The sequence below is a fragment of the Sinocyclocheilus anshuiensis genome, unplaced genomic scaffold (assembly GCF_001515605.1).
Source record: "Sinocyclocheilus anshuiensis isolate Anshui unplaced genomic scaffold, SAMN03320099.WGS_v1.1 scaffold1763, whole genome shotgun sequence".
Classification (NCBI taxonomy): domain Eukaryota; kingdom Metazoa; phylum Chordata; class Actinopteri; order Cypriniformes; family Cyprinidae; genus Sinocyclocheilus; species Sinocyclocheilus anshuiensis.
In genome coordinates, this window is record NW_015549683.1 from 360,298 (window position 1) to 383,987 (window position 23,690).

Below are 23,690 nucleotides of genomic sequence, written 5' to 3' on the forward strand. Positions count from 1 at the left end.
TACAGTATTTGAAAAATAATGTGTTTTTTGAACATTAAAGCATGTCAACATATTCTGTTACACCAAATACACAAAATAATGATCTTTAAAAAAGCATCATATGACCCCTTTAAAAACTGCATTTCGGCCTTCAGCCTTCCTCAGAGTGTGTCCGGCCGGAATGCATCAGGCATAAAGGCCTTTTAACTTTTTGGACCAGAAGAAGTGCCTTGGATTCTTCTTTTTCACAATAGTTATTTCAAACCCAACCAAAGAGCACCTTCTGGGATTACTTCACAGGGTCTCTAATCAGCAAGTAGAGCTTCAAGATGTCTCCTATGAGCTGTATGAATCTACTCTAAGAAGGTTGAAAGCTGACATCACACATCACACGTCACTGTTTTTAGGTCCAAATGCTCCCAGATATCCCAAAAGCAAACAACAAATGGTGCTAATATACACTCACAGTTTGCTGTGGCATTCCTGAAAAAGCATGATCTTAATGTTTATCTCCATACTGAAATCTCAGTTGGCCAGACAGTCATTAATCTTTTCTGAAACTTGGTGTCCAGGATGTCACAAGCCTGGAGACGGTTGCATACACTATGAGTTGTTAAAAACTTAGCTTAACTTAAAGGTGTGATATAAGATGAATAGTGCTCATAAATTGCTACTGAGATAGCATTTTCACTTGAAACTAGTAGCAGCTTGGACCGCCGGGTTTTTTTGCTCGTTGCTTCCTTGCTCGTTCATTGCTATCAACAGTATTACTGGAACATTGATAAGTCATGACTTGACATGAACATAACAGATGTTCACATTATTTTGTCCAGCTCCTGAATGTTTACATTATATAACTTTAAGGGTTATTAGTCAATAAACTTTGAAAAAAAACTTTGATTTATGTATTCATATATTTAGATATGCATATTTAACAACTAAATTATTTACTAAAGAAAGTCTTTGTAAAAAATGAGACTGAGTGACTTCTGATGAATAATTCAAACTGAGAGATTTACATTACAAGCCCAGAATAGAAAAAAACTTCTAATGGAAACTGCAAATAGGAAAATTAGGAAGAGATACAAACAAAAGTCCTTCGTTATTTTTGTGCTACAGTATCTGCATGATAGCTTTATAGCACGACGGCGAAAATATAATATCAGAATAAAGTCTTGATCTCCTGACACAAAGCCAAATATACATTTGAATGCATTTTTTGTTTGAATGAATATGGACCAAGGCCGATATTATATTCCCTAGCATGCGCCTATTAAACCTTACTGATTCAAAATCAAAGGGAAATGATGCAGAAAAAGTAAGCATTTTGCTAAACACGTCAAGTCCTCTTACTTGCGGTTTATATATGATCTATCGCCACATGGTTTACTCACTTTGAACTAGAAAGATTGAGTTGCCTACACGCTGACTTGAAAAGATTTATGACAAACATTAAGCAGCTCACAGTGTGAGTGGTTACTCCTCATCCACGGCGTTTCTCATTTACTCTCCCCAGATGTGATGATGACACGGAAAAAAAAAAGATCCAAACTAGCAGTACTGTGCTCAATGGACCTGGGTTTAACTCTCCACTGCACACAGCAAAAACATTTGTAAGGATGTTTGACTCATGCAAGCGTATTTTCTGCCAAAACACAGCCCATAGACACAGCTGGACGGCACCAAGGAATGAGCCGAATCAGAAACACTTGGAAGGTATCTGATAGCAGACTTACATGGAGCTTAGAGATATTATGGCAGCATTTTCAAATCATCAAGCGTAAACTGAAGATTCAATGCTAAATTGGCATGACATGGTGATGGAATTTCTGTGTGCCAGATTTCTTCCATATGGATATACATTTCTTTCACAAGGATGCTGTGTGTAGCAGTCGTCTGGGGCGCTGACTGTTAACCTGTCAGCGTGATATATGACTAGAGTAATACATAAGCAGTTAGCAGGGGTTAACCCCTAGGCAGAGACAGATGAGGGCACATACTGTATCGCTTGTTTGTAATTCAAAGCACACTGCAACAGATACTGGATGTGTGCAGTCTTTAGATACCTCCTTATTGTTTTTTTTTTTTTTAGTGTTGGGTATAAAACACAACTGGAGGCAAAATAAATTCCTGTATTAAATTCTCCACAGTGGCCTGGTCAAGTCAACCAAGATGGAATTTCGGACCATGGAATTTAGAATGTGATAGTTCTGCTGTTCAGAGCTAGTTGAATGTGAGCATAGTATGAGTTGTTATATTCCTTGAGCTACTGGGAATGATTGGGAAAGGCAGGGTGGTCAACTGATCATACAACAACTGACTAATTGATTAATGTTGACTATGTATTTTTTAATGTATTTATTAAATAATACTTATTTAAATTACATAATACAGTTTAATAACTGAAAAACTGTTTAAAACCAGCTAAAAGAGTATAGCTAGTCTAGACCAAACTGGTTAGATTTTAAACCAACCAACTAAAACACATTAAACCACGTTATGCTGTTTTTTCAGCAAGGTAATTGGAAACCCAGGCTCATTAGAAAACGAGCCAGTGGCAATATTTATATGTTGCTTCTTGCACGTTTTGTGACACTTTCAAACTGAAATGTCCAGTGAGTGGTGCAAAAAGCACATTCAGTTTATCTGAAACAGATGAACGTGTATCTGGCAAAGTTTTATTACATTGTTTTGTTGTACGTATTGGTGCTAAAGAGTTAATGCTCTATCGTGTTTGAAAATAATGTACCACCTACACTAAACCCAGCACTAAAATTAAACAATAATGTTAAAAAAGCATGAGAAAAAAGCAAATAGGAGAAAACGTTACAGTAATATAGCAGGCTTCAGATTAACTGGAATGACAAAGCCAAAAGGAAAATGTTAATAGTGCTGTTACATCTGGGTAGATCTGAGCACAGCAAATCTAGTGGAGTCACATGCTAGATTACAGAGGTCTCTCACTGCTGTCAACTGAAAAGCACAATTGTACCCTAGGTATAGATATGTGGTTTGCAGAATATTCTGTTTCCTGAGTAAAGGGAGACCTTGGTGTATCCATTAGTGACAGTTAAGCAATTCTGAATGTGAGCTGCTGGGTATTTTGGGAAGTAGTATGCCTGTGGAAAACAGATAAATCGTGCACTCAGGAGCAAAGAGCAGTCATTTTGGCACTTTGGAGCATGCATGCTGGATTGTTATTCACTATGGGACATATAACAGTGAGAAATAAAGCCTTCAAAGGTAGTCATGTGGCACAAGTCTTTTCCCTTTTGCTCTGAGGACGGAAACATGGAGCCTTTGATAGGCAAATGCATTTTTTGTCTTATCCAGTAAATTTCCTGTTTTCCTGCTTGCTTTTCATTTCACAATTTCCTTTAGTGAAACATAACAATGAAATGTTAAATTTGTTCTATCTATCTATCTATCTATCTATCTATCTATCTATCTATCTATCTATCTATCTATCTATCTATCAATGGGGTCAGATCACATCATCCCGGTCAGACAGTAGGGCACAGGGCCTGAAATAGTCGTATGTCCGGCCTACAACTGGAGGGCATCTAGGCCACGGAACAGACCTCCTCCCTGGACTGAGGAGTCAGCATCCCGCTGCTCCCCATGTAGGACATCGGTCAAGCCCCGGGAGGGGATGTGCATGCACATTAAAACATGAGTGAAGGAGAAAAGGCTGGATGCAGTTCCTCTGTCCTCTAGAGCCAAGGCCAGGGACACGCTTTGATTCCACTGTCACCCGTCGGGAGAGGATGAGATCCAATAATGCGACTGTATGTCCTTTCATGCATGTCTATCTGCCTGCTTGTGGCCTTCCTATTTCCTGGCTGGGATTTGGGGTGAGGTCAGGATGTTGTGGGAGGGGAGATATCTGTGTGGGTTTCCTACATGTTGCTTTCTCATCCCTTACTAGTATTTCCTGTACCTGTGGAGGCTGCCAACAGGACGCTGTCCTCTTTCCACTGCATCGTCACATTTTCTGTCATCACTGTCATTCAGAAATGATACTCCCCATTTAGATCTATGGGAAGAGTTGTTTTTACCAATACTAAAACAGTAGGAGTCCTTGGTATGAATCAGTATTCAGCTCAGCTGAAAGTACAATCAGTTTAGCCAAGATCTTTAGGGTTGTCACAGATTCCATGTGGGCCGGTGTCATTAGCTAATTGCAGCTATTATAAATCTGCTAATGCAATGATGCAGACACAGAAATGGGTATCATGAGATTAAGCATGCGAATATGGAATCGGTCAGAGGAGGCCAAGGAAACACTGGCAGTCCGCTTTCCCATGAACCCTCACTGACCTCCAATGGCAGACCCTGCCATATCGCTGACCAGAGAAACCTAACACTTGTTACACATCATAGTGCGCCATAAAATATTGCCATAGGCCATGGAGCTCACAGCAATTATGGTGACTCTGTGCTTAAACCAATAAGCTTCAGATTTTCCTCCACTGAGGCCCCTCAAGAAGGGTCTCAATTTAAAGTGAAAACATAGTATATAACCTGATGACAAGCCCTTTAAAGACAAACCAAGAAACAGACTGAAAGTCTATCAGAGAATTCTGCTTGAATAGTAAGTGATTTAACAGAAGTGATAACATGAAAAAAATAATGAAAAAGAGAAAATAATCTCTGCAGCTATTAAACCGAAATATATATATATATATATATTATTAAAGGGGTCATGTTGCTAAAAAGAACATTATTTTGTGTATTTGGTGTAATGAAATGTGTTTATGCGGTTTAAGGTTCAAAAAACACTTTATTTTCCACATACTGTACATTATTGTTTCTCCTCTATGCCCCACCTTAATGAAACGCTTCGATTTTTTCAAAGCTCATCGGTCTGAAAAGCGAGGTGTGCTCTGATTGGCCAGCTATCCAGTGCGTTGTGATTGGCCGAATACCTCAAGCGTGTGACGGAAATGTTACGCCGCTTACCATACAGTGATGACGTGTCCCGGTGCGACAAGACAAAACCAATAAAACCCATTATAAACGAGGCATTTGTTGCATCCAGTGGGGACACAATTACGGATTATAATGACTTACACTGTCTTTTTACGTGTTGCGTTGCATCGTGCCGCTTAAACATAAAACTATGTCTGCATTTGTGATCGGAGAAATGGCAAACAACAAGCCCTACTCTACACTGCTCAAAACTCACGTTTGAATCGTCAGTGGCAAATCCTTTAAATATAAAAAACGTACTTGCAGTCTGTGAGTCAGAACAGCCGGCATTGTAGTCTACTCTCCCAGGATCAGGAAACGGTCCTCCATAAAATGCGCTGCACACATCTGAATATTTGGGTTGAACTGTTCTTGAACAGTGTTGTAAATACAACTTAACCACTGATTTCTAGTCTTGTCCTCTTTTGGAAGGCCAAACAAAGTATTTTCGCAAAAAACACACAGCGTCTTCACAACATGGCGGCGGCAGCAACAATAAGCTACGCCTTCTTTCTTTGCGTGAACATTTGGGCAGCGTTATGCAAATCTTCCCACATCGTGACATAGACATGTGGGGGCATGTTTAAACGAGGCGTTTTAGGAGGGCGTGGACGAGTCTTAACTTTTATAAAGAATATCTCTTTGGGTTTGAGACTTTAGTCTTTGCAACTTTAGGGATCTTATCTATTCACGAACAGCTTGTAACACTCCAAAGAGAAAGGAAAACTTGAAATCGCATCATATGACCCCTTTAATAAATAATAGTAAAAGGGATGCTTTTTTTTTTTTTTTTTTCATTTCTCTGCTCCTGTAGCCAGGAAGATCAGAATATTGGGAAAACATTGAGATTTCAAACCTCAACCTCCATATACAGCAAGACAATTAGCAATTAGCACCACTAATTTGAAGCACATTGCTAAAAGTCTTGACATAAAAACATTTAAAATCCTATTCAGAGTTTTGAAATATTAAATAATAAAATTACAGCTTTAAAGAGTTCTGCAGTCAACTTTTATATTAAGAACATCCTGGAGAGCTGACAGATGTTTGGAATTTAATCAGTGGAATCTCTAGACAGTAATTACATTCTATTATATGAAACACTACAGATACTGTCCTGAAGTCAGTGTTGTGGCCAACAAATTTCTCATGCTGTTACATAATAAACCTGTATGTGACACATACATCCTAATGCAAATGACAAGTTTTCAAATGTAACTGACTGATAATAGGCTATATCAATTTGCTCTTTAAGTCAACAAAATATAAAATGCAGGTTACATGGAAAGCTACGCTGCTTAAAAAGATTTTAGCAGTTTGGACTTTAGCACAGACACAGCACTTGTTATGACAAAGCAGTCAAACACAGGGTCACCAAGCTGCCATATGGTTTTCATTTGTGCAATGTTTTAATGCAGTCATCTATAAGTGGGGCTCTTATAGCTGTAGATTCCTAGAATTTAGAGAAAGCTCATCCTTCTGCCAAAGTCTTCACCCGAGGTGCTGCTATTTGATGTGTAACCAGCCAACACACTGGAGGAATGAGTTTTCCACCCTTCCCGATCTCACTATATGACACCTGCACTCACTAAGGCTCTTGATCTCTTTATTGGGGGATTCACAGCAAAGTGAACCTTTCTTTCTACCACTACCATGAAACACAGAGTTTTGAAACCTGTGCAGAGAATAGCGAGTTTTTGTTGTCTCAAACTGCTCACTATTATGATTGGCTGATACCTTACCCCCTGACTGAGGTTCTGGTTTCAGAGGTGTTCTGTTGGAATAAAACTGTGTACATAAGAAATACCACAGCAAAAAAATAATATGCAGGATATTGATAACCAGGAAATTCCATGAATATTAAAGTCAAAATAAAAATATGAGCTTGTATCAAGAAGGCACAAAAGAGAGAACGCTAGCTAACAGTTTAAAAAACATATCCGGTGGCTCATTCAAAGCTCCTTTAAAGCTGTCTTCTACCAACACTGCAACCTGTGAAGCATTAAACTGGCATTGAAACTGGATCTCATCAAGACCAATTAACAACATCCATTGCACAGGCAAGAATAAAGACAAGGCTCCCTCTAGTGATATATCATACACTTTTGACAAAGAAAAATGTAATCAAAACTGCAGACACTGCAATGATTGTGAATAAGGGAAGCAATGCATTCAAACTGTAATGAATTATGTATAGCCTAACTAATTACTAGTTATGGTCAATTAAAAAAGAATGAATATGATTGCACTAAAGCAACGAAAATATCATTACCAATAAAAAAAAAAATCATATTTAATTAAATGGACTGAATGAATCGTCATGATTTCTGTAAATGATTGTGTAAATTTGTATTTATGGATTTAATTGGAATTAATAAGAGTTTTGTACAAAATTAATTTAAGGATAGTGATGAACAATAATCAGGAAAGAACCGATACACATAAGAAAACTTTGGCATGAGTAATACAGAACTGAACTAATATTTAACAGCATTGACAATGATTAGAACGCGACAAATTATAAAAGGTAACTTTATAACAAACTTTTCGCGCGCTCTCAGTTTTGACAGCTTCGTTAATCATAATTGTGACCGTTCCACTTTTCCTGCGTTTTTTAAAACGCAAACTTTCAAAATTTCCGCGTTCTATTATAACGACAGATTTCGAAGTGCTTGAAGTGTTTACTAAAATGTGTTCTCACCTGAGAAGAAGGGAATCCCAATCCAAATCCGACAGAAAAACGTAAAATCTGTCTTCATCTCCAGGTTTCCAGTCCTCCGGGGTTTTAGATATTCTAGCAAACCCGCGTGTTTTCTGATGTAATTTAATAAAGCGAGCAGAAGCACCTCAGATTCAGGTGAAGCGTCTCTGCCACAAAACGCTCTTTTTCCTGTTGAAATGAGAATCCTGAAGTTCTGAATGGATTTACAATCATTTCCTTTTCCTCTGACTCACTCATCTGCCGCTTTTCGTTCATAAACGCCTGCGTCCTCCTCAGTGATAATACTATTACTCCCCCAGTCTGAAGTGTCACATAAAGTGTCTGGACCCTGTGCTTTAAAGTTTAAACTGACAGTGCATTTGCACACAGCACATATATGATATATCCTTCCAATGACCAGCAGTTCATTTGTGTCCACTATAGCGGACATATGTTTTGTGTTAATATCACTGACAGCAAATGTCAATGACTTAAGTCTTAAAATCCTTACATTTTTGTGACACCAGTTGATTGAGGGTGTCTAAATATAAATGGTTGGTCTCATGAGTATATTTGCAGTGATCTAAATAGGTAACATCTCAAATGTGAATGGCCCCTATCCAGGTGTGATATTAAGTCCTTTGTCAGACATCCAGACCATGAATGGATGATAAAGCTGTCAAGATCATGATGAATGGGATATTATCCACCAGAACTTCACATCACATCTGACTATTTAAAAAACATACTCAGATCATTTCCACTGCAAGGTTTCAAACATAATCCATGAGAGCATTACACGGTGTCATTATGCATCGTCTGGATTGTTTTAAATTGCGTTTTTAAATGAACAGCATTTTTGAAATGTAAGGCACCATCTGAACAATAACTAAATGAAGCAGCAGGCATGTGGTAAAACATAACCAGGGACCGGCAGCAATCAGACCTACAGCATTGACTAAAATTCCAGAAAGTGAGAAATGCAGTCAGTATTTTTGTGTGCATATGGCAAACCTTTTTAACATTTAATTCTTAAAATTTACTATTTTCAAGCTTATTTTTTAGATACTAGTATCTATTCCATTAGGTATGAGTACTTGTTCATTAGATATTAGTGCGGTACTAGAACTTTTTAAAAATATTGGTACTTGCTACTTTTTAGACTGAAGATATCATTAACTTAAGTAATAGTAGCCTAATGTTTAGATTTACATTTCAGCTCAGTATGCTAATGACACATTGAATATTAGCTGAAAGAGATTTGAAGTAGGCCGATTTTACGGAGAGAGGGATTCTTATTTGACATGCGTTGCATTCTCAGATGCAGATTAATATTCATTACTTTTTTATTTTTAAGGAATTATAAATACTCTCCAAAAATGCAAGCTCCTGTGGTGGATGTCCTGGGTATTGTGGTTGTCTGGCTGGTGTGCATGAACTGGTTTCTGGATCTACTTGTCTGCCAATAATCAACAGGGTCAAGTACAAACAAACAAATAAACAGTATATCTTTCCTTGTGTTTTTATGCTATCCAATTAGCAAGATAAGCTAACATACAAAGCCAGTTACAAACAATCAGTTTCATTCAATATGTTAATATATTGTACCATGTGAACTCTGATTGGACTGTTAATATATATATATATATATATATATATATACTTAACTAACTATAAAGAGCAAATTAGGAGTTTATTGAGGCCAAAGTAGTAGTTAATAATTAGTTAATAGTGAGAATTGATCCTCAAACTAAAGTGTGACCGAATTTATAACATAGTGTCTTTTGTAATTGTTACTAGTAACCATTCTTATTTTAACTGCTTTTTACTCAACTTATGACTAGTCAGAATGGTAGAATTCAATTATAAATCTTAATAATAAAATAAAAAAGAAGTCTTACTACTAACATTTGGAATAAGCACTAATAATAAAGGTGTACTAGTGTTTATTAGATTAGTACTAGTAGCTAATTAATAAGCAGTAGTGTCTAATGAATAAGTACTAGTATCTAATAATAAGAATTAGTATCTTATGAATAAATACTAGCATCTATTTAATAGGTATAGGTATCAGATAGGTACTACTATCTAATAATAGATACTAATATCTAAAAATAAGTAGTGAATAACTAGTATATAAAAATATGTACTAGTCACAACTGGAATACATATTTGTTAAAACTAAATAGTTGATATCTGAATGACTGATCCCCATAGAAATCAATGGCAAAAATGTAAAATGTGTTACTGTCAGCCCTGTGTTTCCGTGTTTTGCTCCCCACGTGTTCCATGACTCAGTTTTCCCATGTCGATTGTTTCCAATTTGATTCCAGGTGCGTCTCGTCTTCCCCTGATTAAGACTGTATATAAAGTGTGTTCTGCCCATTGTTTCCTGTCCGGTATTGAATGTCGTCTTCCTCGCTACGTGTGTGTTCCTGGTTTCCTTGTTCTATTGGATGGCTATTAAAGTATCATTGTTTAAAGAATTCTCCACGTCTCCTCGTTCCTCGCTCCGTGCTCCCTCACAGTAGCGGTGCGTGACAGTTACTAACAATAGAATATAGGTTCTCACCACTATTGAGATAAGTGTCTACTTAATAGGTAATAGTATCTAATGAATGAGTACCTGTATACTAGTGCTAGTGCTTATTCATTAGATAGGAGTTCTTATTTGTTAGAAATATCTAAAAAATAAGAACTCCTATCTAATGAATAAGCACTAGCACTTTTTAAAAAGGCACTACCTAGAGAATAAGCACTAGTACTCAGCTAATGAATAGTACAAGTACCAAATGGAATAGATAGTATCTAAAAAAAAAAGTAATAGTAGCATGAACATAGGAAATGTTCTAAGGATTAAATGTTAAAATGGCTTGCCATAGTGTACATGTGTTTTCCCAGGCATGCTTCATGTTTGATTTGGCTCTTGAAACATTCATTAGAATGAATGTTATGAAGGGGCGGGGGATTCTCAAGTCATAATGTTACCTGGCACATGTACAAACACTACGCCACGTGCTAATGAACTGACTGAGTTTTTAACAGCCAAAAAATAAATAATCAAATGAAAGCATTTATAACTGGCAGCTGGGTGTCTGGGTTAGCTTTATCAGTCAAACGTAATGCCATTGCCAATAATTATACATATATGAAAAAAGTCACATTATAACTATTGTATTCCATTATTGCAAGTAATCCTTTCAGCAGAACACTCAACTCTGCATCACTCCAGAGGGACTGTTCTTGCAGTTTAAGTGTTGTAAAATGCTTTGCATGGGAAAATATGCTAAATAGCAAATAAATAAGACTTGATTTCTCTTTGAGTGCAGATTGTGTGTACTGGAACAGGTTGCAATTAGTAGTTATGGCTCATTGCTTTTAACAGCGGTTGTTAGCTGGCGGGTAGCAATCCAAAAATAGATGGCAGGTCTGTTATGATTGTCTCACTGGCAGCAGGGAAGAGGTATAGCAAAATCAACACTTTTCACCTTTTTGTCACTGACATTAAAGTCTGTGTATCCAATTATTTTGGCGTGAATCCATCTGTCACTTGGTAGAAGCTAGACAAGTTAGACAAATGCCAATATGTTGAATAGACTGCTTAAAAAACGTGAACAAAATGTGAAGTAAAATGATGATCCAGAAATAAAATATAGGTTTTGGGTTTGGTAGTGTTGGATTGGCACTTGAGGTCCAATGAAAATCTGGGCACACTTAAGTTTGGGGGGACCAATTCTCACTATTAACTAATTATTAACTACAACTTTTGCCTCAATACACTCTTAATTTGCTGCTTATTATTATTGGTCATTTGAAAGTATGTGACCCTCTGACTGTAGTAATCCAAGAATCAGTATATATATAACAGTAGCGGTGCAATAACTAAAAGCATCATTATTGTATACTAGTAGTAGTTTGTACAGATTAACCTACCAAAGAGAGCTATAGAAAGTACTGACATTTATTATTATTATTATTATTTATTATTGACCTTTTCCGGTACGCAGCATGAAAGGTGCAGCATTTCCTCTTGCCGTGTTCTTTAGAGTCCAGCTCAAGGACTAGACCTTGAAGTGCCATGATTTCTTCTTCCACATCCTGGGGTCAGGAAACACATTACTCCGCTCTCCCGCTCATCAGAAGGAAATGAGACCGTGTCACTCACCACCAGGGATTAACAACACTGCCAAGAACTAGATACAACAAAATGAATGGCTTACGTACATTTGCAAACATTACAACACTTATAAGCTCGGTGTTCAGATGTAGCATTTTGGAAAACGAGTCGGATGAACTGTAGAGCTTCAGTTCAAACTAATTATTTTAATGCCAAATGCTTTCCTTGCACTTTTCCACTTTTGTGGGACACCATTTGTGGACCAATGAAAATTAAACTTTCAGTAACCCATGGTAATGTTGTGAAGTGAGAAGTATTTGAGCCTAAGCCACTAGAATGTTAAATGTCATGTTAAATCTTGCAACATTTATCCAAGTTGAAAAGATTTAACTTGCTATCTTTATTATACACTCACATGTGCAGCATGTAGATGAAAACATTAGCACAAACATGTCCAACTTTAGAAATGAAGGCATGGAAGGCTGAAGCGGCAGCCCTGTGTCAAACACACTGGACAAAGTCAGGAGGCTGGAATGTTAATAGGCTGTTTAAATCATGGCTGTTCTGTGTGTTTAAAGGCAACCTGACCCTGTGGAGGAGGGCTGAGCATTGACTCTTATTTCCAGCAGCCAAAACACCCCCAAACCCTAATCCCAAGGCGGCAGTAATGTAGTTTGAGGGCACCCGGACTCTTATTCTGTTTGTGTGACCCCTTGCAGGAGGCAGGAGGAAAGAGGATGTTGACGCACTTGCCTGCTCCGACAGATAATGGCAGCCCCATCCTTGCTGTTTTCTGCATCCGGGATGCCACCCCAGGTGCTCTCCCCCACTGGAAAGTCAGACTTTATAAACAAACTGTGTTTTGTTTACCCTATAAAATGTAATTGAGCAGATATTGCATTGTGGTATGCACATTTTTTACATGCGGTGTAAGTCATATGCATTCATCAAAAATAAAATATCAAACTTACTGTGCCTATATAACAGAACAGGGTGCTTGTTTTTGTCCATTTGACAAGAAGGAAGAGCTAGACATAAATCAAAACTAAACATCTTCCTGCCCTGCCACTGAGCCTTGACACAATGATGGACAGAGCGAACTAATGCATGCTCACTTTTATTGACTACAGAGAAAACAAACACTGACTACTGATGTAGCAGGAATTAGAAACATGCTCAATTTTTCAATGATGAAAGTGAAAACAACTGGACAACCCACTGAAAAGAACAAAGTATTTCAATTAATTTCCAAGCAATATCTATAATTACTTTGCATATCTATAAAGGAAATTATGAAAAGAGTATCGTGCAATGTGCATGTCAAAGAGTGCTGTTGTAATTTTTCAGAATCACATTAAAAACCTGGACTGATTTAAACCATATAGTATTTATTTACCATTTCTTCAGTATTTGTAATTAACAAAAAAAAAGGAAAGAACCGTAGGTGAAAGGCTAAAGAATTTTGTCCATATTTGTGAAACTTAATATTCCATAAATATAAAATAAAGACTCTATAGAATTTAATTCTAAAACAGATTTTAAAATAAAATAAATGTTTAGCTGAGGGTAGCATGGCAATATTGTTACTGTCATCAGTTAACATCAGTAATCCTTGTAAAATCTGAACTGTGCGATTAAGACATCTGGTACAAAAATCAATTAAGAATTTTGTGTGGTCCCTAAAATAAATTCACCTCATGATTGATTAGCGTTTAGAGAGCTGCATGGCTTTAATGTATCAAAAGTGATGCCAAATGTGAAATATCGAAAACCTCAAGACAACTACAGACTCATGAACACAGCTCAGGTTACTAGAGTGTCTACAGGCTTTGTTTTACATCTCTGATGGACACTCAAAGGGGAAGTGGAGGATGCGGATGGCTTGGGCTTTCTGACCGCGTTCACTGAGGCACGTGCTGAAAAAGGGGAACGCTTTTCCTCTCGGCCCGCTGGAGAAGGAATACAGCAGCGCCATGTTATCTGCATTATAAAAAGACACTTTCCTTTCCTCACAGTCCAGGAAAACCCCAATCCTGCTAGGTGGGGTCATCACAGTCAGTGGCGTCCAGGGCTGCGTGCCGGTTGAGTACTGGCTGCCACTGCGCAGCCGTAGCGTCCAGTACCCATTCTCAGGGCACAGCTTAACTCTGACCTGACGATTCACTGACTCCAGAGCAACACCCAGGTCCCATTTAGGATTGTTACTTACATCCACCTCCCAGTAATGCCTGCCAGACTGGAAGCCTTCTGTTGCAAGAATGTTGACACACTGAAGGAAGCGTTTGGCATCACATGTGTAACTGGTCATTTTGTCACTCTCGATGACTTGGGTTTTGTTCCTGGAAAGCTGTAGACTGGGATGAGCGGTGTCCTCATCAAATATCAATGGTGCTGGGCCTGGGAATAAAAGACACACTATCATAAATGGCATCGACTGCAAAACCTTGGGTTTTGTGAACTGTGTGAATTAAAAAAAAAAGCTTGAATCGATGAAAGAGTTTTTCATTATATTCAGATCTGTTACTGTTTCTTGAGTGCCTACATTCTTCTGCTTGTGCAAGAAAACAATGTTTCAGCTGTGTAATAAAAGCAGTTTAATTGCCCTCGCTGCTTGAATGCAACACGAAACATACAGCATGATCTGTGTCATCCAAACTGTGAACAATAACTCTGAAATAAAAGGTATCTTTTCCATGTTTTTGCCCTAACCAGCACAACAACTCAATGATTTGAATTATCATATGATTTGAACTGTTTGAATATCCTTTTTGCATGACTTTAATAGCCATAATGAAAGCAAAAATGTAAAAATTTACCTCAGCTCTTCAGATCAGAAAAAAAAGTTAATCTATTCAAACTATGAACTTTATGTGAACAAACAAGTGTATTCCCTGACAAAGATCAGTATCAGTCAGGGATAATGTATTTTGAATACTGTTAAAATGGATGGCATCAATTTTATTAATTTGATTATGTACTTACCATTTCACTGTGCGTGTGAAACAGCACTCTTCTGATTGGCTGTTTTTTTTGGTTTTTTTGGTTGGTTGATTTTATCTTGTAGTTAAGTCGTGTCTGGTGTAGACACGCAAACTGCTTGTCACTGGAACCTTATCACATCACATCTGGTTAAGACATGAGGTGCGTCCCAAATCGTGTACTTATGCACTATTCTATGACGTTTTGTAGTAGAAATAGTGCAAGTAGTGTGTTCACACTAAAAATTTCAAAAAGAAAAAATGCACTTTAAATACCCGGATGATGCACTTAAATAACCGAAAAAATGTGTGGAATGTTGAACACTTAAAGGGATAGTTCACCCAAAAATGAAAATTTGATGTTTATCTGCTTACCCCCAGGGCATCCAAGATGTAGGTGACTTTGTTTCTTCAGTAGAACACAAACTAATATTTTTAACTCAAACCGTTGCAGTCTGTCAGTCATATAATGGAAGTGAATGGGAATCACGGCTTTGAGAGTTAAAAAAAAACATACACAAACAAAACCAATGGACCATTGACACCCCTAATTGGGATTGTAGATAGAGTGTCAATGGTCCATTTGAGAGATAGGTGGCGGTAATGCACTTATAAGTCTGCGATCCGCCATAAAGCAAGAAGAAGAAGAAGAAGACGCGTCATGCGCCGGCTGTTGAGAACGCGCTCAGGACAGTTCGGACATTGTGGTGAATCAAGAGGTAAAAACCAATATAAATACTGTTCAGTTTCTTGCACAGACCAATCGTTTCGTGTCTTTACACATCAATGTATCGTCACGAGCCGCAGGGTTTAATTTGGTTTTGTTTGTGTATGTTTTTTAGACAAGTGATTCCCATTCACTTCCATTATATGACTGACAGACTGCAACGGTTTGAGTTAAAAATCTTCGTTTGTGTTCTACTGAAGAAACAAAGTCACCTACATCTTGGATGCCCTGGGGGTAAGCAGATAAACATCAAATTTTCATTTTTGGGTGAACTATCCCTTTAATGCACTCAACTGTCGCAGCTTTAATTATGTAGCGAAGGGGGAGGGGCTATCAGACTCCGATTATTAATGACAAAATAACATAATATAATTAATACACTACATGGTTGTGCATAAGTACATAGTGTATAAGTGCATAGTGTATATTGTGTATAGTGTATAAGTGCATAGTGTATATAATCTTTTTTTTTTAAACGGTCAAAAGAACTCACAAATCAGTCTTGAACTGATTTACTGTTTTTTAAATCAGTCTAACCACTCATTCAAATGGCTGTAAGGGTTCTTCACTTTTTCATTGAACCGCAAGTCATTAGTTATCATGTCCAACTTGATGAGCTCCATCTATTTTATGTAAGGAATAACCGAAGACACATTTCTTACTGAAATTTGAGCATCATACTATATGGGGACATATCAAAGTGCTTGTGCCTTATTAATAGCCAATAACCTTTAGTTTGTGTGATTTGACTTTAAAGCCAAAATAAAAATCCAACTTTAATTAAATGAACCAGTGGAACTGGTACAGCTATGTGTGCTATGAAGATATGTGCTAGATGGTATGAAACGTAACAGTACCAGTGTTTTTATACTATGTGTAAGCTTTAAAACCCTGATGTGCAACATGGAAGTGAAATACAATGATATCAGTAGAACAGACGAATGCAGTTTTTCATCATTCCCTGATAAGGGTGTAACTTCACAAAAATTTGTGAAAAACTGACATCCGAATCATGGTCTAACGCCTGTTTCACACATACTCCGTCTGCAGTGCGTATGTGGTCCGTGTGCGTTACGTATGTGGTGCAGAAGCAGCACGGACTCATTGTGCTTTCACACAGGACGCGTTTGCAGTCCGCTCCTGATCCGCGGCTGTTTAATACACAAACACAAAATTTATCCATTACTTTGATTTCAAATCCAAACGTAGTTAGCCTATACTGAAAGTGCTTTTTCAGCATTGTGATCCTCTTTTATCACAGTACAGTTACACAATCTTTCATAGATATATATTCACGTTTAAACTCAATATAAACAGCGTATCAAATGCATTTGGCTTCTAGATTTGTATATTAAGTTGCTCAAGCAAGTGGAAACACATTTGAACACAGCATATAGCTTTCTTGTGTTAGGTTATCACAAATATTTTAAATTAAAACTTACCACTGACAGAAACAGTCGGCTCTCGTGCCTTTTACATTTAAATCTTTATTACAAACAGTCCCACGGGTCTTAAAGAACTTTGTTTTTCTACCTCCACAAGACACACGTGCATATGTTGCCTTGTTTATCTAAAAGTGCACTTTTATTTGTTTTAAACCTAGCCAAAAAGCCTGTGAAACACAGTAGACTTTAATTATATCTATTTATTGTGAAATTACTAAATTTCCTTGTCAATCCATGTTCATTTTTACCGCGAACAAAGCGTTGTCACTTTAATTCAGCGTGTGCAGCACAGCAAAAATAGACCCGGTGCGTAAACGATCGCTGCACTGCTGCAGACGCGCCGCTCCTGGAATGCACTGACGGACCGCGACCGCGTGCAGTGTGAAAGCTCTAATCCGTTAACATAGGTGCGTAAAAAAACCGCAACGCACATGCACTGCAGACGGAGTATGTGTGAAACAGGCGTAACATGAGCCCACTGCGCCATTCGACAAATCACTGAATCCTTTGTTGCCCTAGGGGGGCTATTCGTACTGTCACTATGGCAATAACACCATCTGTTACAGAGGAAAATTAATACCTTGAGCTATTTCTCAACTTCAATACCTCCTATATTGGCTTTGCTTTTTTAAAACAAATAGTACAAATACAAATATTAAAGATCATGTAGTGACCACTAATTAAACATATAGTGTTTAGTGGATAAAGTATCGTGGCAAAGTGTTATTGACAAATTACCTGGACTCAAATGTTGAAACATTTTTCGCCACATAGTGTATTGAAGAGGAGCAATGTGTTTGCTTCTGAATGTATTCAGGGTGATATTCAGCTCTTGCAGAGGCGATCTGGAGTCATAGAGGCATAGAGGTTTTAATAATAAAGACATTAAAAATTTTGTAGAGAAAAATGATTATTTTTATCATTAATAAATTACACCCTTATTATTTTTTAATTTTCAAATAGTTGAATAAAATAGTTAAATAGTTCCAGTAATTTGTACTATGGTACCGAAACTGGTACCAAGAACTGTGAAATTTTAGTGGTACAGACTATTAAAGAGTCATACAAGGAATATTATCAGCTATCTACAGGGTGGTAAATAATAATAATAATAATAGCTTTTTAATTGCTACTCACCTGGAATTCAATTCTGGAAGCTGTGGAGGAAGGAAATGGAATAGAACAGGTTATTTCGCTGACTCAACTTCAGAAGCTATATATAATTAACAGCATATGTTCAAATCACTGTAGAATTGATTTTTTTCTACAGTTCTGCTGTTGTGTGAAATATATATGAGACTGTGGCTGTAGCTACACTTCACTAATAACTCATTCTGACAACCAGCACTGTAGGTTCTTGTGTAAATATGACATTAATATTCCAAATATTAGTTCTTTGACAAATGGATATGCAGCAGCAGCATTACAAATGGAAACAGTCATTATAATCACCTCTACAAGTACAGATTGGTCTGTGCTGCTGGCAGTCTGTCGTAGCATGTTGATGTTCTGCTCCACGTCTCTGATGGCCACCTGTAGGGCCTCCAGATGTCGCTCCAGCCTCTGCAGCATTTCCTCCTGCTCCCTCTTCAACTGCTCCAACATGGCTTCCTCCTCCACCCGCAGGAAGTGATGCAGAGCGTGGAAGTCGCTGTGCACTCGCTCCTGCAGCTCAGATCCCATTTTCTGAGGGGAGGAAAGGGAGAGTTGTGTGATTCTGTTTTGCAGGAAGTGTCACATTGTGATCTTTCTCTTTTGAAGATGGACCCACTTTTATTTTCTCCATCTTGTCTTTGTCCTCACAGACCATAGTGACGTAGGCCTCTTTCATGGAGAACTGCGATTCTAGACGGTCCTTTAATTGCTTCTAGAAAAGAGCAATTGGTAAACACAGACACTGTATTAAAGAAAACCAAAACAGTAGTTTCCTGATTGTCTCTCAGCCTTAGTCAGCACAGTCCATTTACTGACAAAAGACTAGTGCTTTCCAAAATCACACTTAAACTGGCTTCAAGCAAATCCCAGGATTCAGTATCTACAGAGTCAACAATAAAAATAAACATTAAAAATGTAAAGTGGAGTTGCAAAACCAGCATGTTAGAGTACATAAAAATTAAATGTCCTAGAATTTGTCTTTTTATCTGAAGAGCACAGTTTAAAGTTTAATTAATAAGTAAAAACTCTAAAATCATTTCTCAGTGTGATCAGACTCAGAGGCACTGTAATGTGCAGTGAAGTGAAGCGTACCATTTGAAACAGATTCCATAGATTCACATCCTCGTGCGATAACACTGGGTCTCTCCTGTTTGTTTGTTGCAACTTCAATTATGATTCACTGTGAGGTACTGGATCATATCATTCATGTACAATATTATGAGGTCACTGGTGATACCGAGACTTGTTTATGTGATATAAAGTTGGAGCAAAATCAAGTGAACAAAACATGTGAGCAGGTAAACCTACCATAACTGAACTTTACTTTTCATAAAAAACGCTTTAGGTTTTGTTTTCTTGTACATTCATGTTTATTTAATATTTAATGACAAGTGTTTGTTGCAGAACTGTAGTTTTCTTTTAATTTAATTTTAGCAGACCTGTCATTTTAAGGTTATTTTTAAGATGCTATGACATAACAATTTCCTTTGTGGGATCAATAAAGGAAATCTAAATCTAAATTAATAAAGTATATTTAAGTATAATCAAGTATATCTAAAAGTTTTTTTTTGGGGGGGGGGGCATAAAAAATGCCTTTTTTATTAGATAGGACAGTAGAGAGCAGACAGGAAAGTATTGGGTGGCGAGAGTGGGGAGGGATAGGCAAAGGACTTCGAGACGGGAATCGAACTCAGGTCGCCGTGAGCAGAGTTGTGCTATATGTTGGCGCACTAACCAACTCAAAATATGGTTTTCTCTTTACTGTTAGTTAGCACATGCCTGATACAACCTAATAATCATAAGAACTAATCAAATCTTTATCGGACGGAAACTCCAAATTTCCACTATTTTTCTGTGTTTTCTACAACAAGTCACAAACTGGCTCGGCACTTCTGTACATTTAATTCAGATTAATGGCATGTAGACACTAGGGCTGGGTTTTGACACAAATTTCACGATTCGATTCGATTCTCATTCACAAACTTGCGCTTCGATTAGATTACCAATTCGATTTGATTCAATATCGATTATTTTGGATATATATCAGGTACAGTACATGCCAAATTTTCTCAAGGAAAAAAAAATCTCTCAATGCTGTAAAATATACATGAGAATCAGCTACATTACTATAATATTGAAGGTTAAAATGGACTGATTTGTTACAATTTACACTTAATAAAGTTTTTAAAATGATAAAGTTACAATTACATAATATTTCTACTTCAATTTATTTTTTTGAAATGTAAACATTTAAATGGTGGCTGTCATAAAAACTTGATGGATTTATTCAAACATAAATTAAACATTGAAGAACAGTAAAATGTATAATGAATATGTTATATTTGTTTGAATACTGCAATACAATGGACAGAATTTGAAATCTCAGGATTTGTTTCATATTAAAAGTACCAAAGCACAATGCTTATTGCGATATATTGGATGGGAAGTGCCCTTCAACGTTCCGTCCATTAACTGAAAACAGGCTAGACTAATCGATTCTTGGGATTTAAGAATCGATATCGTTCCGTAAAACTTAGAATCGATTAATATCGAGATATCGATATTTTTTTCCCAGCCCTAGTAGACACAAAGATGAACTGTGGTTGGCCTCTTCATGACTATGTGGGTGGTGGACCAGATTGTATGCTGACAGAAAACCTAAATTCCACGAATCTCATAACTGGCTGTGTTGTAAAACATAAACAATCAACAAACAGGTGAACTCATGTTTATATTGTATGTAAACCATATTGCTTAAGGTGGTATAAAACATTCAGTATAAAATGTCTGAAATGGTTTATTATGAACAAAATTATAGGAAGACTATGGAAATAAAACAAGAACCAGCAGCAGATGATACAAAATCCATTTGTGGTGTGTTGGGAATTTTCAAGTCACACGACTAAGGCTTGTGATTTTTGAAACAAAAAAATCATGAGGCTTTACAGACTTTTACAGGTGCATCTCAATAAATTAGAATGTCGTAGAAAAGTCCATTTATTTCAGTAATTCAACTCAAATTGTGAAACTCGTGTATTAAATAAATTCAATGCACACAGACTGAAGTAGTTTAAGTCTTTGGTTCTTTTAATTGTGATGATTTTGGCTCACATTTAACAAAAACCCACCAATTCACTATCTCAACAAATTAGAATACTTCATAATTCAAGATTACTGTTTTTTTTTCTGTATTTTTGATCAAATAAATGCTGCCTTGATGAGCATAAGAGACCTCTTTAAAAAACATTAAAAGTTTTACTCGTCCCAAACTTTTGACCGGTAGTGTATGTTCTCTTCTTTACTTCTCCTGATGTAGGGCAAAATAAACAGTTGATAAAACTGAAAGACAGATGGTCACGCTGGTCACAAGAAAACTTGGTTTAAAACAAGATACTAAGCTACAGACTTGCATTTTCCTGACTGTGGAAAGACAACTCACCTCCAGATACCTGACAGATGCAGATGTGGAGCTGGCCCTGACTTTCTCCACAAGGCCAGCGACTAAGTAGTTGGTCTGAAAGCATTTGTTGGGAAACTCTTGTCTGCACTGAGGACAGGACACAGGACCCCTAACCGTCTTCCAGTATGACACGATGCATCTCCTGCAGAAGTGATGCATGCAGCCCAGCATCACAGGGTCTTTGAAGAGCTCAAAGCAGATGGCACATGTCAGATCTTCTCTGAGACTCATCTTATTCTTGTTGGTCGCCATATGGAGCAGATTTACTGTTTGTTTCACTTTCCGCTTCTGGCACAGTTCATGTAATAATGAAAATGAAAAGTGATCACCTGTCTCATATTCACTACTTAGTATTTTAAAACTTTAAATGCCGTAAAGGTAAGACCAGTTTACATATAAAGATAAAATAGCTAAGAAGCTGGTGCCTTTTGCAAAAATGTACAATGGTAACCATAATTTGTCAAAATACCATAGTTCATTTCTTATTCTTGCTTATGGGATCTGCATCGTGGTACAGTGATGGGTTCAGATCCCAAATAGCATGTGAATTCTGATATATATATATATATATATATATATATACACACACACACCATGGTTCTGTCATATTCATGTAAAATGCCGTACTGAAGCACTAAAGCATCGTACCAAGGCAAGTAAGTCATCGTATTAATGACACACACGAAGTCCAATAACCCATGGTTAATGTTTGACGACAGTCAGCAGTTTTACTGTAGTAACTGCCGTATTTAGGAAGAAAATATAAAGTTATTATTGTGATTCCTTGTTGTTGTTGTATTCTGTACTAGTTAATCTACTTTCGAAACAAAACAATGCATTTATTAGACGATCATCGACATTTTTAGCCGCCTTTCACAATAGCTACTAAACGTAAATTTTTTCATTTTATAATATCAAAATCTATTTTATTAAAGCAAGATGCACAAACATAACACTATCTTATACGTTTAAAGTGTCAGAATGTGTAGTTACGCTAGCAGAAAGCAGCAGCAGTGTATGTGTAAACATTAGCTTGCGAGTTAGCTACACAGCTAAACACAATAACGCGAATAACACTGAGAATGAAGATGCATAGATTAAACACATGTCCTGTTATTTAATAAATAAACAATATAACCTACCCTTTCTGTTTTGGTTTGGTTTTCCGTGAAGTCCCAGACTCAGAGTCAGCAGAGTTCACACTCAGAGCTCTTCAGTGTGTGAAAAGTGCTTTCGGTTTACTTTTATTATGACTCTTATTCAGCACAATGCGTTCCTTTTAAACACATGATGGAACATAAACAATAAATAAACAGAAAGCATGATAAACAAATACAGACACTGACAAGTATATCCATCTGTTTGGAAAAAGTTGCATGTTTTGTGTATTCAACTAATAAGCCTTAGTAATAATATTTTATTATAATATCCCTAATGAATTGAACAGATAATACCCAGGTGCTAGTACCTTACATGAAATGTAGAGGGGTTTTTTTTCTTAACATACTAGGCTACATTATTTTCACAATACTCCCATTTAATAGACTGAAGGAGACCAAATGGATGTTTTTTTATCACAAGATAGTCCTAGAACAAAGTTCAACTTTTCAAATAAAATCGTATTCATGTGCTATTGTGTTTTTCATCTATAAAAATATGGCAATATTGACATTTTACATTGGGGGACAGAATTCAGAAACATGATTCTAGTTTAGTGTTTTAAAAATAGATATTTGAAACCAAAAACAACTGCTGGAAAAATAAGCTTTGGTGTACTGGACTTTTGACTCAAGTTATTATTATTGACATGAGAGTAGTTTTCATAAGGGCAAGGTGTCACATTTTTGTCATTAGTTGTTCCATTTCTCTTTCTTTCTTTCTTTGCTCTTTTTTTCTTTTCTTTACCATGTTTTTTTTTTTTACTAAAGTAAAAAGTGTGACAGCTAGACTTTCTTTCATATTTCATACTGCGCCAATGTAATTAGCAAAAGATTAGGCAACATGTTAAGAAAGGAGATACAGGTTTGAACAGAGATAAATGAACATTCTCCTTGTGCTATTGAAACCTTATGGGCTGTCCGTGTCATTTCACATCAGTAAATGCACATCACTGTAACAGCTGTAACACATCTGGGTGCATGTTTTTTTTTTTTTTTT

The 23,690-nt window shown here is 36.9% G+C and overlaps 2 protein-coding genes across 2 annotated transcripts in view; both read right to left on the bottom strand.

Moving 5' to 3' along the window:
• Positions 1-7,804, bottom strand: part of LOC107660442 (vascular endothelial growth factor receptor 3-like) — a 55,547-nt gene extending 47,743 nt beyond the window's left edge. The window contains exon 1 of the mRNA XM_016449746.1: positions 7,652-7,804. Within this exon, the coding sequence (XP_016305232.1) occupies positions 7,652-7,709 (58 nt within the window). The 5' untranslated portion in view covers positions 7,710-7,804. The remainder of the gene's footprint in view (positions 1-7,651) is intronic.
• Positions 7,805-12,694: 4,890 nt separating this feature from the next.
• On the bottom strand, positions 12,695-22,883 carry LOC107660431 (nuclear factor 7, ovary-like). The gene is made up of 7 exons (XM_016449730.1): positions 22,676-22,883; positions 21,513-21,821; positions 18,690-18,785; positions 18,371-18,604; positions 18,056-18,075; positions 17,657-17,763; positions 12,695-14,165 (listed from the first exon to the last, which is right to left on the bottom strand). Exons 2-7 carry the CDS (start codon positions 21,783-21,785, stop codon positions 13,603-13,605), a joined length of 1,293 nt encoding a protein of 430 aa, XP_016305216.1. The 5' UTR covers positions 21,786-21,821; positions 22,676-22,883; the 3' UTR covers positions 12,695-13,602.
• Between the last annotated feature and the right edge of the window lie 807 nt (positions 22,884-23,690).